Raw genomic sequence first — 19,005 nt, forward strand, 5'->3', positions numbered from 1 at the left:
TGGATATGGAAGCAGAGCAGCTTAGCTATTGTGATACCTGGATCTTAGCTCTGGGACCTGGGGAGGACAGCTTCCCCCTCCTTGCCCCACTGCCCCCCACGGAACTGATAGGTCTCTCTCAAGTTAAAGACATTCTACAGCCCAAAGTTGCCACTCCCCTAAAAATACCATATATACTCATTCATTAGCCCGTTCGTTTATAAGCTGACCCCCCAAAATGGATAGGTAAAAACAGAAAAAACTGTATGACCCTTTCGTAAGCTGACCCTATATTTCAGGGGTTGGAAAACTTTAGCTCCCGGCCCATCAGGGTAAGCTGCTGGTGGGTTGGGATGTTTTGTTTTCTTGGAGCATCTGCAGGCATGGAGCCCCTCAGCTCCCTGTGGCTGCAGTTTGCTGTTCCCAGCTGCAGATGCTACAGGTAAACAAAACGACAATGTATTAGATATTCAATTCAATGATTCCATAGAGTTTAAAATCATCAGATTTTGGTATAGACTCGTTTATAAGCCGACCCCTGCTCTTTGATGCGTCACTTTTTTACCAAAAATATTCGGCTTATGAACAAGTATGTACAGTATTAAAACAAAAATAAAAAGTATTATCTCTTATCTATGTGCCTACTTGTGACTATCATCATAGTATCCGAGCAGCTGTGTGCCGATATGCTGTATGACTGTGTTCTCTTTTGAAAAATGATTTTTAAAGTTGGATAGAAAAATATTGAAAATGACTTAAAATTATCCTCTTCTATTTTTGCAGTTTTAAATTACTGTTCAGCCACTTTGTCTGTATTAAAGCTCTCAAGTGCCAATGCTGACAGAAGAAGCCATACCTTAAATGACCCTGCAGAATGAAAATCTTATTATCTGCAGTGACAGCTCTTGCAAGTCATAAAGCACAATAGGAGAAAAGTAAACCAACTCAGTGTAATAAAACATGAAAATCTATGTTCGAGATAGTTTCCTCAAGGCAAACACTTTCATCTTTTGAGGACGTTTGACCAATTGTAACATCATTCACTGACTGCTTCCGATATCTGCATGGTGGGGAAAAAAGAGAGAGAGCGAGAACAAGAGAACATTTGTCAGGTCTAAGCAGTCTTTTGCGGGGAGAAAGAAACTGACTGAGACCAGTTTAATCCTAATGCAACATGTTGTCACTTAGTAATATGCAGGCAGTCAGAACAATAGTGCACGTACTTTCCCTCCCTTTGTCTTTATTTTTTTCCCCCCCAAACTGCCCTCATTCAGTTGGAAAGGGATCAGGTGTTTTTGCAGAGATAACCCGGGCCTCACTATTTAGTCACTCAATTTAATTTGCAGGTGAGTTGTTAGAAGGACTGTGTGTGTGTGTGTGTGTGTGTGTGATATATATTTATATTTATTTGGTGAACTCTTTTTTTAAGCATAAAATAAATGTGAAGCCAGGTGGTATGTTTTTAAAATCTGTCTGACACAGACTGCTTAACAAGAAATGACTTTTTAATTATAAAGTACATGCTGCACTAGTTGGAAAGGAGTGTTTTGTGGTTTTTAAAGCAGGGTACTGAGGCAGATTTCTACATTCCATTTGCAAATCTGCCACTAAACCTTTCAGTACCTTGGTTTCCCAATCTGTAAAAATGTCTATAATCATATTTAGGTAAATAGAAGGACTCGAGATGTAGATTCAATTCCTGGCTGTTCCACAAACTTCCTCTGGGACCTTGCACAAGTCACTTAATTCTTTGTGCCTCAGCAATAATTCTTGCTTTCATCCACACTTCTTCTGTCTTGTTGATTTAGTTTGCACACTCCTTAAAAAGTGTATTTTTATTTGTTACAAAGGATCACCTAGCCCTGTGCTCTAGTTGCTTTGGCATAACTTAAACATACAACAAAATTAATACTCAAATACAACTAAAACACAGCAGTATAATTCAGTATATCCCACTATCTGCAAACTAACAAATAAAAAAGCTCAGATTGCTCTCCCTTGCAACAATTCTCTACTTTTACATTTCCTTTGCTAAGCCTGCAAAATGTTGTCTGTTGTAACTCCTTGCTTTTAAACGCAACTTCTGAAAAAATCACAAATATGAGCTGAAATTTCCCAGCTTTGGTCTGTGGAAGGACCAAAATCCCTTCTGCTGTTTTTGTGCATAAGGGTGAAGAAAGGCCAACCCATTTTTCTTTCTTAGAGGCATTCTGGTTGTACTTTTTACTAGGCCTCTAGAATAAAGAGTTGCATTTTGAAATGGAATGGTATGGGCTATGCACTTAAGGCAATTAGAGTTAGTCTCTGATTTGCAAACTCAAAAAAGCTTTAAATTTTACCCACACAAGTAATAGCTTATTGAGAGTCAAGACAACATTGTGTGTGTGTGTCCGTTTGCAAGATTCAGGCCACAACTTTGTAGATTTCACTATGCGTAGAAGCTTGGGAGTGGACCACATCCACCCTGACTAAAGTGGCCTATTCAGCACTGGTTCTCCACTTGCAAGGTAACTCCCTTCTCTTCATGTGCCAGTATATATTTATGCCAGCATCTGTAATTTTCACTCCATGCATCTGAAGAAGTGGGTTTTTTACCCACGAAAGCTTATGCCCAAATAAATCTGTTAGTCTTTAAGGTGCCACTGGACTCCCCATTGTTTTCGTGGATACAGACTAACATGGCTACCCCTCTGATCTTTTGTGATGCTTCCTGATTTTCACTAATAGGGCATTTACTTCCACTGTTGTCACACAGACTACTCTGTGTCCTTCCTCCTGCTGGAGCAGAAGCAGATATGGCTGATGAATCAAGGAGCTGTGACTGGCTTCCAGATGGCTCACTGCTTTTATGCCCTCCACTGAGCAGATTTTGGCTCAGGAGAGAATATGGCCCAAAATCTAGACATTGCTTTCGCATATTGAAGAGTGACTTCCTGCTTCTTTGGGAATTAATGATCTGGGAATATTTATAGTGTTTGCTTCCAGGGAGATAGTGCGGGAGACAGGAGCAATCGTTCAGATATGCTTGGCTCACTGTTTTGCCAGCATACAGCTCAGTTCAATGTATATAATGTTTGTCACATTTTCTGGGTAAGAAATGCCTGTCTTAAGCCATACTAAAGTGCCTGTTAAATGTGAGGAAAAGATTTAACTATAGTAATAACTGTATAGGTTTATTTACTTGCTCAAACAGCTGTGTCTAACTGAACCAGTGTCTTTCATGTGGACAAAACAGAACTTTCTTCTTCGGGTAATGTCCCTTTGGGTGCTCCACTGTAGGTGTGTCTGGGCCCCTGCACCTCTAATCAGAGAATGTAGGTAGCAGTGTCTGTTTGGCCCACACATGCGTCCACCCTTCCTCATGGTCTGCCTTGAGGCTATCTAGCATTGTGTGGGCGAACTGCCTTAGTTCCTTCTCTGCCGCAGAGCTCCTAGTTGAGATCTCTGAAGTAGAGGGAAAGAGGGTGAATTGTGGAGCACCCATAGGGACACGCATCTTGAAGAACCGTTGTTACTGCACAAGGTGAGTAACTTCCTCTTCTTCTTTGAGTAGTGTCCCTATGGGTGCTCCACTGTAGGTGACTTCACAGCAGTATCCCTCATGGAGAGCTGGGGCTTCGGAGTGGAGTCCATTATTGACAGTAGGACTGTGCAGCCGAAGATGGTATCAGAGGCTGAGTCCTGAACAATCGCATAGTGTTCCGTAAAAGTGTGGGCAGAGGACCAGGTTGCTGCCCTGCAGAGTTCTGAGATGGGGACATCTTTAACAAATGCAACAGAGGTAAGTAAGTAAACTGGACTGCTACTTGCTCTGCCTCAGGCCAAGGGCGGTTGAGAAGGAACTGAGGGTGGTTTGCCCATGCAACGCTAGATAGCCTCAAGGCAGACCACAAGGGAGGGAGGGCGCATGTGCAGGCCAGATAGATTCTGCTACCTACATCTTCCAATTAGAGGTACAGAGGGACAGACACACCTATAGTGGAGCACCCATAGGTACACTAGTCAAAGAACCATTGTTACTGCACAAGGAGAGTAACTTCCTCATACACCAGGATAAGATAGTGCAAGAATCCAAGACTGACACAGAACTGAGTACCAGGACCCCCCTTATAAAGCTTAAAGAAAAAGGTAGATTTTACCCTGGAGCCAATCATTTTCTCACAAACCTAGTGAGAGAAACTGGACACTCCAAGCGTCAGTGAACAAAGAGCTGATAATGTCCGTGAAGTCAGGTGACAATCAAGGTCAGAAAGACAGTACCAATTGTAATACCAAACCCATATTCTGAATATGTGGTCACCATTGAGGTGGGTGGGAGGCAATGTGGCCAGCAACATAGCTGCTACTAGCACATCAGGCTGTTTGTGCTGCACCAGGTAAAGACACAGTGCAGTTTACTCCCTCCCCAGAACAGTGGGGAAACTGGGAGATTGTTGGTCTCCAAGGCCTGGAGGCACGAAAGGAGTTAGGTGTTGTGACGCTGAGCATCTCAGTGCCTAGAAAATCACTGGAATACACAAAGCCAGAGGTGGGCCCCAGGCTTCCTATCCAAGCTTGAGGAGAGATGTGTGCCATAGAATACAATTCACCAAAGCCAGTGTTGCTGGGGAGTTGCCTAAGTCAACCAACAGGAGATGCTGACCAGAGTAGGGTGTGTTAAGCCCCACTCCAGTCACGGAGATAGCTGTGTCAGGCTGGGCTGCAGGGAGGGGACTGTGCTGCTAATGATTTACAGCCAGGGACCTTCTTTGGAGTTAAGTGCCTACGCTGTTTGTGCAAGAAGTGGTGGTGGAGGCCAAGGGAGGAAGATCTCATTCATAACCTTTAGCCCAGTGGTTAGGGTACTGACTTGGGATATGAATTCAAGTCCTCCCTCCATCTGAGGGGAAGGAGATCTGCCACCTCTCAGGTGAGGGCCTAACCACTGGGCTATGGGATACTCTGATGGTGAGGCTCCTTCAGTCTCTCCTGTTGAAGCTGTTCCACTGTGGATAAATAGTCACTGGAGCAGGAGTTCTGGACCATCGGACTCTGCCATCCTGGGTGAGTGCTCTAATCACCAGGCTACACAGTTGTTTTCATGGTCGTCATCTTCCTTAGGCCCAATGGGTCTTACATTATTTATCCACAGTGGGACAGCTTTTATAGGAAAGGTTTATGGAGTCCAGGGGAATCGCCTGAAAAGTGGCAGATCCCCGTTTAAATCCCTTCTACCACTCAGATGGAAGAGGAACTTGAGCTAGGGGTCTCCCACATCCCCAGACAAGCATCTTGACCACTGAGTGAGGTCCTTCCCCTGACTATTCTTTGTAAACTTGTCTGAGGGGCCTTATCTGGTAGGTGTGTTCAGAGGATGCCTACTGGATTCCCCCCCACCCCCGGCTTAGGCAGCTGAACAACTGTCTCCTCTGCTTTGTGTATCACTCTGAGGCTTAGGCAGGAGATGAGGGTCCAGGCACCTATAGGGAAGCAGCAGTGTGCATGTGCAAAGGCAGAAACATAGGCACTGAGGGAACTTTTACTGAAAAAATGTAATGAGTGACTTTAGGCACCTACAGATTTCAGTAGGAATTTTGTGGATAACAGTGGTGCCTAAAAGTGGGACTTAAGTCAGGGTTTTAGGTGCCTAAGTACATTTGTGAATCTAGGCTCAAGTGACAATCTCCTTCCTAGGTTATTCCATAGGCAGTAGTACAATGTTCTCTCCCTTGCTCAGGGCAGATCTGAACTGAAGCCATGGTCTATCCCTGTACCTCTTTAGAATGAGAACTGCAGGCTCAGGAAGCAATGCTTATCCACCTAGAGCAATATAGAGCCCTAATGAAGCTGACTGTATCTCAGGTCTCCCAACCATGTATGGAGTCTCTGGAACATAGTTGCAGAAAAATTGTGCATAAATGCTTAACACATCCATTCACCTAGCAACTCTACCTCCACGAAAAGCTGCAAAAATAGCTTGGAAAACATATTTTCTGAAGACATTATTTTTAAGTGTGTTTTAATTACCATGGCTTTTTTAGAAAATCTTTCAACTTTCAAATGAGTTGTTGCACAGGGACAAGCCTAGGAAGTGGTCAAAGGACTAAGTAGTTACATTTAATACAAGGAAACAAATGTTAAGACAGCAGTGTTGTCTGTTTTGCTATAATTGTCAAAACCTACTTCATCTAGCCTGTATTGCACTACATCGGTGGTGGGCAACCTGAGGCCCGTCAGGGTAATCTGCTGGCGGGCCGCCAGACAGTTTGTTTACATTTGCACGGCCGCCCACAGCTCCCAGTGGCCATGGTTTGCCGTCCCTGGCCAATGGGAGCTGCAGGAAGCGGGAATGGTGAACCACGGCCAATGGGAGCTGCATGCGGCCGTGCAAATGTAAACAAACTGTCTGGCAGCCTGCAGGCTGCAGCTTGCCCACCGTTGTACTACATGGTCTGGGGGATAGAGGCTGTGATTTTCCCATTTTGATGCGAAGCAAGCAGGGACTAATTGGCACTGCCTTTAACAGAACTTTAATAAGTAATGAAAGCAATTGTGCATAAATAGAAAAAGGTATGCTGGCCATAATTTCTGTGGAAATGGCAGCAAACCATTCTGGTGACACACTATATATTGATTGATTAAGAAACAACACTTTTTTGTAGGGTTCAATAGTTATTCAGACTGGACAGAAATAATTGAAATGTCAAAAAAAAAAGAGAGAAAAAAAAAAGAACCACCCTGCAAAAAGACTATAAAAACCCTAAATAGTTTATTATTTTTATTTATCCTTGTGGATTACCTGAGAAGTGATATTCAATAATGGACCACAATATGATGCAAGAGGATCCAGCAGTTTCTTGGGGAAGTGGATAGGACCAACCCCTGTCCATTCCTTCCCTTATCATGTAAACATTTGCAAGAAACTCCAGAAAGGGAACCTCCCCAAGCTTTCCTCCCTGTAGCCCGCTCCTGCAGGTTTTTTACAAAAGGGGAGTGATTTGGCCCTATACTTATAGTAAAGGGATATGTTCTGCTCAGAACGCTAATATTCAGAATTGTCACCTATATTAAAGTAGTGGAAATGTAACATTTTAGGCATCTAATACAACATTGCCACTAAGTGAGAGTGCAAAATTTCAAAGTCATTAGTATAATGTTACGGTTTTCCATAATAACCATTATCTGCATTTCTCACTATATTGTTACAAAACAAAGGGAGAGAGGGGTTAAACCATGTTCTCAGAATTGTGAGACTTGTTCTGAGGCGCGGGAAATGCTTTTGACTTATTTGACTTTCCTTCAAATATTGCTTTCCATCCATTGTAGTCCCTGCACAATTTTTTTAAAAAAGGAAACCTGCATTTGCACTTAGATAAGACCTGACTATACGTATGGAAATATGGTTGGTATTTCACTTCAGTATGGCTGAGTAAGTGCCGATAAGAAAACAAGAAAAATAATCCATTCAAATATTATGAGTTCAAAATCCAGTGAGTGAGACCTAGAGCATATCGGGATGGGTAAGAAATTGGCTTGAAATAGAAACAAATTGGGGCTTCATTTTTTTTGTTTGTTTGTTTTTTTATAGCTGGGACTTTGCAGGCCACTGCTGTACTTGGCAACAGCTTATAGCATTCTGAATAGAGCTGAGCCAACTATTCATAACGAACAGTGTCTGCACTGGACTGTTTGCAACCTTTTGAATCTTACGACTGAACAAGCTTCAGCCTGTGAGTTGCTTGCAAAATGTTTGTTGTGATTATTCCTTCCTATATTTCATCTGCACAGTTCTATATTTGAATGGCAGTTTAGGTTTTAATATTAGAAAGTAGGTTAGTCCCCTAGGACCCATGGTATTTTTTTTCTTTCTACATTTTGATCAGATGACTGAAACTTTATAACTGACTGCTGGTTCCTTGTGAAATGAATTTCATTTTGCCGTGAAACAACTTTTTCTTCATGATTAGGTGAACCCGGGCTACAGCCTGAAATTTGCTTTCCATGAACATGTGTATGTTTAAAGAAAACATTTCTGTAACTTGTTCACGTAATACAAAGAAGGGGTTGTAACTGTTCAGTACTAAATTGTGTTTAGAGTTGTAAATAGTTACAATGGCCACAACATTCAAAATTATAAACCTCAAGTTAATCTCATAAAGCCATATTTAAGCACCTAAATAAGAAGCTTGTTGAGCTCCTAGCAGATAGTAGGTGGTCCTCACTTTAAAAAATGAGGCCAAATGTTTAGATGCTTATATATTAAATCTGGTTGGGAAATTAATTTTATTTATTTATTTTCATTGACATTTTGAGGAGGTTTTCTTGAAAAATTGAAAACCAAAATATGTTCAATTTTTAGTTTAAATCTGAAAAAAGATGGTTTTCAGTTGCTAAAAAACAAAACAAAAAAACCAGTGTTGGATTTTATTTCAATGAAAGCCCTGATGAAAATAGAAATAGAAATATATTTAATCTCTCTGTACTATATGCCTTAAATGAAAGTAAACATATTAAGTGCATTCCTCAAAGCTCTCTTCCTCCCCACAAAAATCTTCTTTTGGTTTTAGTAGTAATAAGATGTTGGACTTGATGGTGCTTGATGATAATCCTTTGTTCTTATTGTACATCTTTCTCCAGGATTATCTACAATGCTGAGACTTACATTTTTAAAACCGTGCTCATGAACTTTGTGCACCCTGGTCAAATACACATGCACACAGAAGTAAGCGTATGTGCAAATCCTTGATTTATATGTGCAGATCATGCATTGTGCATGTGCATGTGCACTTCCTAAAAATATGGCACATAAAGGCTGTGTCTTGCCTATGGTCACCTATAGGGTTGTTGAAATAGCCCCGATGGCTAGTCCCCTATTAGGCAACATTACTACCATTTACTTTCCTCTTGAATCTGAAAAGGAAGAAGAAAGAGTGGTCAGCACAAAAGCACTAGATCTGCTTAATAACTGGCATAATCCAATTGAAAAATAAAATATCAAAAATAAGGGAAGGCTTTATACGAGCTGGGAATAAATGTTAAATCTATAGATCAGGGGTTGGCAACCTTTCAGAAGTGATGTGCCGAATCTTCATTTATTCACTCTGATTTAAGGTTTTGCGTGCCAGTAATACATTTTAACGTTTTTAAAGGTCTCTTTCTATAAGTCTATAATATATAACTAAACTATTGTTGTATGTAAAGTAAATAAGGGTTTTAAAATGTTTAAGAAGCTTCATTTAAAATTAAATTAAAATGCAGAGCTCCCCGGACCGGTGGCCAGGACCCAGGCAGTGTGAGTGCCACTGAAAACACGTGCTGCCTTTGGCACACATGCCATAGGTTGCCTACCCCTGCTACAGATCATCTGTTTGGCTGGACTTTACTGTACTGGTACCAGGGAGTGCTGTTTGGGAAGCAGTTATGAACTAAAGGAACATTGTCAGCGCTCTGTTCCTGTGTGTGATGACACTTCAGCACAAGGAGGTAGCAGATGTAGTAATTAAGTGTTCTCAAGAGGCTGTAAAATGAGTTGATTAGGTGAATTACTAGACCTAACAAAGCTACATCAAGATCAAGAGGCAATTGTGCATCGGGAAATATTAGAATTGACGGCATCTTGAAATTCTCTTCTATGCTGTCTGTCGTGTGCTGTAAATAAAGGAGGTGCTCTAATGTTAACATATCCCATGGAAGGAAAAAGAAAAATATTTGACGCTCTCATTTAAAACTCTGATAAAACCTTGTTCATTCGCTTTTTGATCACTTACATCCTCTGTAATTCTCACACACACAAAAACCCAGTCTTGTCACTTTTCAGCAAAGATTTTATGGTATTGTGATATAGTATAAATGTTAAGGCCAGGTCTTTATTATGGGGAGTATACCAGCGTCGCTACAGCATAACCCCATAGTGTAGATGCAGCCTTCACAGATCGAAGGAATTTATCCATCGGTGTAAGAACACCATCTCCACTAGTGACAGTAGTGAAGTTGATGAAAGCATTCTTCTGTCTACCTAGTTGCATACACAGTAAGTTGGCATGCCTACATCTCTCAGGGTTGTGGATTATTCGCATCCCATAGCAATGTAGCTATGTCAACCTAAATTTAAGTGTAGACCAGGCCTAAAACTCATTTAAGTAAGACTCTTATTACTAATGTTCCATGTAGCCTGTTGCTCTTTCATGGATGCATGAGTTATAATGGAAAATGTATTGTCTATAGTAAAAATGATAATATTTTTCATCCATACGTCTCAAAGTATTTTATGGAAGTGAGTAAATGTTATTGTTCCAGTATTACAGAGAGGGTAATTGAGGCACAGAAAGGATAAGTTATTTGCCCCTATGTCACTCAACAAGTCAATGAAAAGAACTGGGAATACCACTCGGTTTCTCTGGTTACTAGTTTTTGCTCTTTCAGTTGGCCACAGATGCCTAAGGATCCACAAGAACTGGACCAGCATTTTCTGCAGATCTTGGCCTTCTACTAGAACTGCTGACAGCAACCCCTCACTATTCCACTCTGCTGCATTCCCCACCTCCCACAGGACAATGTGACAGCTCACGAACAGCTGTGCCACTGTGGGAGTGACTCAAGTAACTGATATTTGCAATTAAGGCCCCATCCAGAGATTGCCAAGCATCTGCAACTCCCATTAAAATCAGTCTTCAATCCTATACGAGATCACGACCTTGACTTTCTCATTCAGAGAGCAAAATTTCATTTGATTAGGGTCTCTCGTTAAAAACTGTTCCACAGTGATTTACATCCCTCATTTACTTTTAGTCTATTCCAGCTGTGTACTTTAGGATCCCTCCCTATTAGAGCCATTACATAGGAGGCCCTCTGAGTAATCAAGAAACCATTTTAGCATTTGTGATTTCCCAGGTTTATGTTGTGCACCAGGTTATAGTCCAGTGGGAAGGGCTGGTAGTCAAAACCTCAAAAAAAATTTCAATCAAAACCAGAAAATGGTTTTCAGGAAAGAATTTACTGAGGACCTTATTATTCCAGCCACTGGGTAACCTGGTTATGAACGTCATCAGTTATTTACAGTAGAACCTCAGAGTTACAAACATTTCAGAGTTAAGAAAAACCTCCATTCCCAAGCTGTTTGTAACTGAACAAAACGTTATGGTGGTTCTTTCAAAAATTTACAACTGAACATTGACTAAATACAGCTTTGAAACTGTACTATGCAGAAGAAAAATGCTGCTTTTCCTTTTTTAGTAGTTTACATTTAACACAGTACTGTACTGTATTTGTTTTTTGGATTGTTTTTTCTGGAGGGGGTCTCTGCTGCTTGCCTGATTGTGTGCTTCCGGTTCCAAATGAGGACCTCAAAAGCTTCTTTGCAATTTCTTGTCACATTAAGTAAACAAAAAATAATTTCTTCTTTTTAAGCAAATAGAAGATAGTAATTACCTAGAAAACACCACCTTTTTGTTACCACCCTCTAGTGCAATGGTTCCCAAACTTGGGATGCCGTTTGTGTAGGGAAAGGCCCTGGCGGGCCGGGCCGGTTTATTTACCTGCTACGTCCGCAGGTCTGGCCGATCGCGGCTCCCACTGGCCGTGGTTCACTGCTCCAGGCCAATGGGAGCTGCTGGAAGTGGTGCAGGCCAAGGGACTTACTGGCTGCCGTTTCCAGCAGCTCCCATTGGCCTGGAGCAGCGAACCACGGCCAGTGGGAGATGCGATTGGCCGGACCTGCGGACGCGGCAGGTAAACAAACCGGCCTGGTCCACCAGGGGCTTTCCCTACACAATCGGCGTCCCAAGTTTGGGAAACACTGCCCTAGTGTAATAAGTGGCGTATATTCTGAGTATTATTATTATGAATGTACTTGAATTACTGTAGCACATAGGAGCCCTAGTCATGGACCAGGACACTGTTGTGCTAGGCACTATACAAACATAGAACAAAATGACTGTCCCTTCCCCAAAGAGCTTACAATCTTACGAGCACGGATTTAAACTAAGGCTTTTGGACATCACTAGTGGTTTTCTTTTTGATGCTTCAATTTCTGGGCGTCCAACCCAAGACACCTTTTAAAAGCATTGAATTTTCAAAGTTCCCTCAGCACTTTCTGAAAATTAGGCCCCTTTAAGGTGTCTCAAGTTGGGCACCCAGAAATTCAGACACCTAAAGTCACTAATCATTTTTAAGACTCATGGCCTAATCTTGGTTTCTTGCTTGAGTCCATCTAGTTGGCAAAAGCCATTTCATTATTGGCTTTAATTCTGAAAACCTTACTAATCTTTCCTAGGTCATATGTCAGATAGCGTATGTATATTGGGACAACAAAATGGCATACATCCAAGAAACCAACAGTGAAAGAAATATATGGCATTTGCAGTCAGGAAAAAAAAAGGTAGAGGGCCTTGAGAGGGGAGGGAGAGACTCTTCTATCAGGAGACAATCTACCCTACTTTCTTTTCTCACATTCTTAATTCTGTGACTTTTACTTGCTTTATCGCTTTTCCTGATTCCCTGCAGGCCAGTGCTGACAGCTAAGCCTCTGTTTTATCTTGAACTGTTCAAACTTTGTCAGAAAATGACTTACCCTGCTGCGTTTGAAAGTGGCTGCATGATTGCAACGACCCACCTACTGGTTGCTCAGGGTCCAGAAGATCGCCAGAGTTTGAGTGAAATCGTAATGACAGCCCCGGAACAGCTGGCAGATTGTTAAAATATATGCTCTTTTACTGCTTACAATAGAAGGCCAAGAAATTGAATTAACTTTTTTTATTCCATCTAAAAACAATTATCCAGCTCCGATCTCACTGTAATATCAATACCCAAAGAAGAATATTAGGTTTTGACAGCATTTGATAACACAGTCATGTTGCTAGAACCACTTCTGAGCAAAGTCATGCAATTTGCATTGTCCATAGTTGTTCTGATTGTTCAGTCTGTGGTCTTTGATAGCTGCCTCCAGACTTGACTGCTAGATATCCATGCGATTTTTTTTCAGCCATTGAACCAGCACAAATCAGCTTTACAATGCACTGGTATTGCAATAGTCACAACCATTAGATCATGCAGAGTGTATGATAAAATGTAGACATTCGGTGATAGTGGCACCATTCATGCCTCTAAAAATCAGGCTCCATTGAAGTTTCTCTTGTACATTTTCAGTGTCTTTTATTTGTGCTGAAATTTGATAACACCATGAACAGCTTTCTATTACAATACAAGATAAATGGAGACAAGAACCGGAGACATCTCTCTATGCCTTCAATATCTCTAAATAATAACATTCACTTTGTGTTTTACATCTTCAAAGTGCTGTACAAGCAGTAACTCGTCCCCACGATCACCTCTGAGCAGTGGCTATATAAGTAAATATGTTTATCACCATTTTATAGATGTGAATATGGAGGGAGAGAGGCCACATATTTTCTTGCCCAAGGCCATAGAGAATCTTGTGCCTGTGTAAAGAAGACAACCTAAGACTCAACTTCATTCCTTCCTCTCTCAAGAAGGGGCTGTAAGACCTGTACTTCAGTTCTGATCTTGAGTGATGTCATTTTGACAATTGCTCCAAAGAAAAAGGGAAGCCAGCACTTAATATTTTAAAGCCAAGGAGGAAATCAGTAGCAAAGTGAGGTCTCCTGTAGACACAAAAACGGAGCCGTAGGAGCACAGACTGTTTTGCAGTTCATCTTTAAGTTTCTCACTAGGGTAGAATGGAATTACTCATATCCTTAAAGTTACAGCTATGCTTAAGTGCTTTGCTGGAGCAGGGCCTCACTTCTTAATTCAGCTCAAGAACTAATGGGATGAATCTAAGGTTGTACTTCACACAGTAGGGCCTTGTTTTGGATTAACACACATTTTTGTTTCCCTTCTTTCCTAGGTAGAAGTGCAGTTTTCAATGTGAAATTTGTATGCTGTCTAGTTAGTCCATTTCCTCCTGTCTTCAGTATTTTGGTAGGGACTGATCCTGCTGAGTGCCTCTTACAACATACTGAGTGTCCTCAACTCCCACTAAGGTCAATGAGATTTGAAAGCACTCAGCATGTTGTAGGAGGCACTCAGCACACTGCAGGATCATTGTCAATAATCTCTAGAGTAGACGTTCAAAACCACACAATATGATTGCTAATGGCACAGATGCAGGCCAGACAGCCTAGTGGATGAGTTACTGAAGAGGGATGTAGGATAACTGGGTTCAAGTCTTGGCCCAATCATAGATTTTCTGTGTGATTGTGAGCAACTAAGTTAATCTCTCGGTTCCTCAGTTCCCCATCTGTAAAATGGGCACAGTACTTCCTTACCTCACAGTGATGTTGATTTGTGAAGTGATGGTGGTAAGGGTCATATTGGAACATAGACAGATTTGCCAATGACTTAACGAAAGACCTAATGATGAACAAAAATAATAAGAAGCCACTGGTTGCCTTAAGAAAAGTTGCCTTTAGCAAATTAAAAGTTGTAGACTGTGAAATATGCCTGCCTAGCTGCATGACAGCTGGTATTGTTGCTTCTACACTGTTGTAATACAGGAAAGTGTTTCACCAATGTAGTCTATAGGGCCGGATTTTAAATAGTCACTTTTTCATTCATGAGTAGTAATATGAAAAAATTCTGTATATTAAAATGTTTTTTTTTTCTTCTTCTTCCCTTACAGCTCATGGCCAATGCTATCCTGTTTGTCAGTGTAAATTTGTATGGGGTCTTTGTGAGGATTTTGACGGAAAGGGCTCAGAGGAAGGCATTCCTTCAGGCCAGGAACTGCATAGAAGACAGGCTAAAGCTGGAGGATGAAAATGAAAAACAGGTCAGTTTAAAAGTGCTCTTGCTTATCTCTTTTTTCTTTGGTATCATTATAGATACATGCACTGTAAGTTGAGAGACTAATTCATGAGGAAAGGTCTTTAATTACCTTATTGCCTGGGGAGTTTCTCTGCTTTGCATTTTACTCTTTATCTGCCACAAAAACACAACATGCAGGAGCATCCACATAGCATTAGGTCAAGCACCAAAGTGGAAAATTTCTAGGCTGGGAAGAAAGGTAACGTTTTAGACCATATAGAAATCATATTTTTATTTGCATGTGGAATGTAAGGTGGATTTTAGACATTCTGTACAAATCTCTCTTTGCCTAGGTGTATGTCTGCCCTTCCAATAAATATTAATGAGAGTTATGGTAAAAACACACTTTACAGGGAGGACAGACTCCAGTGTTGCAGCCAAACAGTTTGGACCACAATCCATCCCTCCACTCATTTAAAAATAGTACTGTTTTTAGTATATTTGCTGTAGTTTTAAGTGAATCAGCCTTCCACACTGACACAGAAATAAGGTATGATAAGGAAAATCACTGCAGCAAAACTCATTATCACTCACTTGAGGCCTGATCCAAATCCCGCTGAATCCCAGTGAGTCTTTCTATTGACTTCAGTGGAGTTTGGATCAGGTTTTCGTTGTGGTATACTGTTCATAGTCTATGATGAATATGTAGGGCCTTTTCTTTAAACAACTTTGGGTAGTTGGGTAAAATGGGACTTGGATCCAAACCACTCCTTAGTCTTAGGTTTGGTTTTGTGAAACAAAACCCGCTCTGGGGAGATTTTGCAAAATTAGGTCTTCCCCCAACCCTATCATTGTCTATCTCTCTTTGTAACACAGTCCAAAACAGGGACCATAGATCTTAGAAATGTAGGGCTGTAAGGGACCTTCAGAGGTCATCTAGTCCAGCCCCCTGTGCTCAGGCAGTATCAAGTACACCTAGACCATTCCTGACAGGGTTTCCCCAATCCGTTCTGAAAAACCTCCAACGATGAGGATTCCACAGCCTTCCTGGAAAGCCTATTCCAGAGTTTAATTACCCTTATAGTTAGAAAGTGTTTCCTAATATTAAGCATAAATCTCCCTTGCTGAAGATTAAGCCAATTACTTCTTGTCCTTTTTTCAGTGGACATGGAGAACAACTGATCACCATCTTTATAAAGGTCCTTAGTATATTTAAAGATTTGTTATCAGGCCCTATGTCAGTCTTAGTTTCTGAGGACTAAACATACCCTTTTTTTTTTTTAGTGTTTTCTTGATAGGTAGGGCCCTACCAAATTCACAGTCCATTGTGGTTAATTTTGCAGCCATAGGATTTGAAAATTGGTAAATTCCACGTTTTCAGGTGTTTAAATCTGAAATTTCATGGTTTTGTAACCGTGGGGGTCCAGAACCAAAAGGGGATTGTGTGTGTGTGGGGGGGCGGTTTGCAAACCTGTTGTAGGGGGATCACAGGATTGCCACCCTCACTTCTGTGCTGCCTTCAAAGCTGGACTCTGAAGGCTGCAACCATGGAGCTTCCTGCTGTCGAAGGAGGTTCCCGGAAGTAGAGGGTCTGAGCTCCCGCTGAGAGCGGCTGTGGAGGGGTGGACAAGTCATGTACCTCCCCAGCCCAGCCAGAGCTAGGAGTCTCTTAGCTGGGGTGCTCCTAGCATCAGGGTGAGATCGGACCCACCTCCAGAAGCCTCCTCCAGCTGCGGGAACCTCTGGGGCTGCTGTCCAGTCTCAGAGCATACTGCAGCAGAGGAAGGCACCCAAAGCTGGGTCTGTGCTCCCACTGAGAGCAGTTGTGAAGGGGTTGGACAAATACTGTCCCTCCACAGCCCAGCCGGAGCTAGGAGCCCCGTGGCTGGGGCACTCCTAACAGCAGGGGGAGATTGGATTTCACGGAAGGGCTTGTTTCACAGTCTGTGATGCATTTTTCACGGCCATAAAATTGGTAGGGCCCTACTCATAGGACAGGTTTTAAATCTTTTTGTTGTTTTTGTTTCTCTCCTCTGAACTCTCTCCAATTTGTCCACATCTTTCCTAAAGCCTGGTGCCCAGAATTGGACACAGCACTTTAGCTGAGGTGTTACCACTGCTGTGTAGAGCGGGACAATTACCTCTCATTTCTTACATACAACACTGCTGTTAATACATCCCAGAATGATATTAGCCTTTTTGCAAATTCATCACTTTGTTGACTCGTATTCAACTTGTGGCCCATTATAACCCCAGCAGTACTACCATCTAGCCAGTTATTTTCCATTTTGTAGCTGTGCATTTGATTGTTCTTTCCTAAGTGAAGTACTTTGCACTTGATTTTGTTAAGTATCAGAGGGGTAGCTGTGTTAGTCTGGATCTGTAAAAGCAGCAAAAAGTCCTGTGGCACATTATAGACTAACAGACGTATTGGAGCATGAGCTTTCGTGGGTGAATACACCACTTCATCGGATGCATGTTTTTATTGAATTTCATCTAATTGATTTCAGATCAATTCTCCTGTTTTGCAAAGTCATTTTCAATTATAATCCTGTTCTCCAAAGTACTAGCGACCCCTCCGAGCTTGGGCTCATCCACAGGTTTTATAAACATACTCTTGACTCCATTATCCAAGTTATTAATGAAACTATTGAATAGTACCGGACCCACTGCATGGTACATATATGGCTAGCGGAGTATGGCCTCTGTGATACTCCACTAGATACGGCCTCTCATTTTGATAGTGAACCACTGATAACAGCATTTTGAGTACAGTCTTTCGACCACTTGTGCCACCCACCTTATAGTAATTCCATCTAGACCACATTTTCCTAGTTTGCTTATGAGAATATCATGTGGGACTGTGTCAAGAGCCTTACTAAAATCAAGGTATATCAAGTCTACTGTTTCCCCCTTTCCTCTAGGCCAGTAACCCTGTCAACGAAGGAAATTAGGTTGGTTTGACATTATTTGCTCTTGACAAATCCATGCTGGCTATTCCTTATAACCCAGTTATCTTCTAGGTGCTTACAAATTGTTCTAGAAATGCCTCTTCTTGATTTGGTGGTTTATAGTAGACCCCTACCATGATGCCACCCTTATTTTCCCCCTTTTATCTTTACCCAGAGACTTTCAGCTGGTGTTTCTCTCATCTCTTTCTGGACCTCAGAACAAGTGTATATACTCTTGCTGGATAATATAGCGTCTCTTCCATTTTTCCTCCTGTCCTTCCTGAAAAACCTGTAGCCACTCCATACCATATTCCAGTCATGACATTCAGGCCACGAAATCTCGATGATGCTACTTAACTCATAATTTAGCTTATGTACTAATGCTTCCAGTGCTCTCTGTTTGTTCCCCATACTCCTTGCATAGATAGATGTACCGTGTGCGTGCACATGTGCATGTGTATTTATATAACAGATACATAGATACCTCTGACTTCCTTGCCTTTGAATTTTGGGAGTTTGGATAAAATGTGACCTTCATTCAAATCACTCTTTGTTTTGGTTATGACTTTACAAAGATTAAACCCAGTTGACAAGGGAGCAGATTTTCCAAGTGCATGGCATTTAGGCACCCAAATCACAATGAAATTCAGTGGGACTTAGGCTACGTCTACACTACCCGCCCGGGTCGGTGGGTAGCGTTCGACTTCTCGGAGTTCGATATATCGCATCTCGTCTAGACGCGATATATCGAACTCTGAACGCGCGCCCGTCGACTCCGAAACTCCACCACCACGAACGGCGGTGGCGGAGTCGACGGGGGAGCCGCGGACTTCGATCCCGCGGCGTCTGGACGGGTGAGTAGTTCGAACTACGCTATTTGCGTAGCTGCACTTGTGTACCTTAGTTCGACCCCCGCCCCCACAGTGTAGACCAGGCCTTAGATACCTAACTCTTGTTTGTGCCTGTTGAAAATCTACTTCTGTGTTCTCAAACCAAAGCACCGTTTGTTTTGCCCATCTCTAGTTATTTGATATGTGTCTTTTATAACTATCTGTAAAAAAAGCAAAGAAGCAAACACCTCCTTAAAAACAACAGACAAAAGAGAGGGACTTTATCACGTGTATCTTACTTTAAAAATTGTGCAAACATTTTTCTAATCAAATATTCAAGTACACCAGTACAGTTAGTAGCTTACATTCTTCACTTTAATACATTGGCAGAAATTACTTTATGCAGTATAATACGCAGTGGTGAAAAGCACTCATTTACCAATATACAGTACCTTCAAACAACAGTTGGTGACTTCCACACAAACTAAATAACAACACTTTTA

The 19,005-nt window shown here is 41.7% G+C and overlaps 1 protein-coding gene across 1 annotated transcript in view; it reads left to right on the plus strand.

Annotated features, from left to right (window-relative positions):
• Positions 1–19,005, plus strand: part of ADCY1 (adenylate cyclase 1) — a 285,584-nt gene that overhangs the window by 120,215 nt on the left and 146,364 nt on the right. The window contains exon 5 of the mRNA XM_039525110.1: positions 14,597–14,746. Coding sequence (XP_039381044.1) covers positions 14,597–14,746 — 150 coding nt within the window. The remainder of the gene's footprint in view (positions 1–14,596; positions 14,747–19,005) is intronic.

Source organism: Mauremys reevesii, linkage group 2 (genome assembly GCF_016161935.1).
Source record: "Mauremys reevesii isolate NIE-2019 linkage group 2, ASM1616193v1, whole genome shotgun sequence".
Lineage (NCBI taxonomy): Eukaryota > Metazoa > Chordata > Testudines > Geoemydidae > Mauremys > Mauremys reevesii.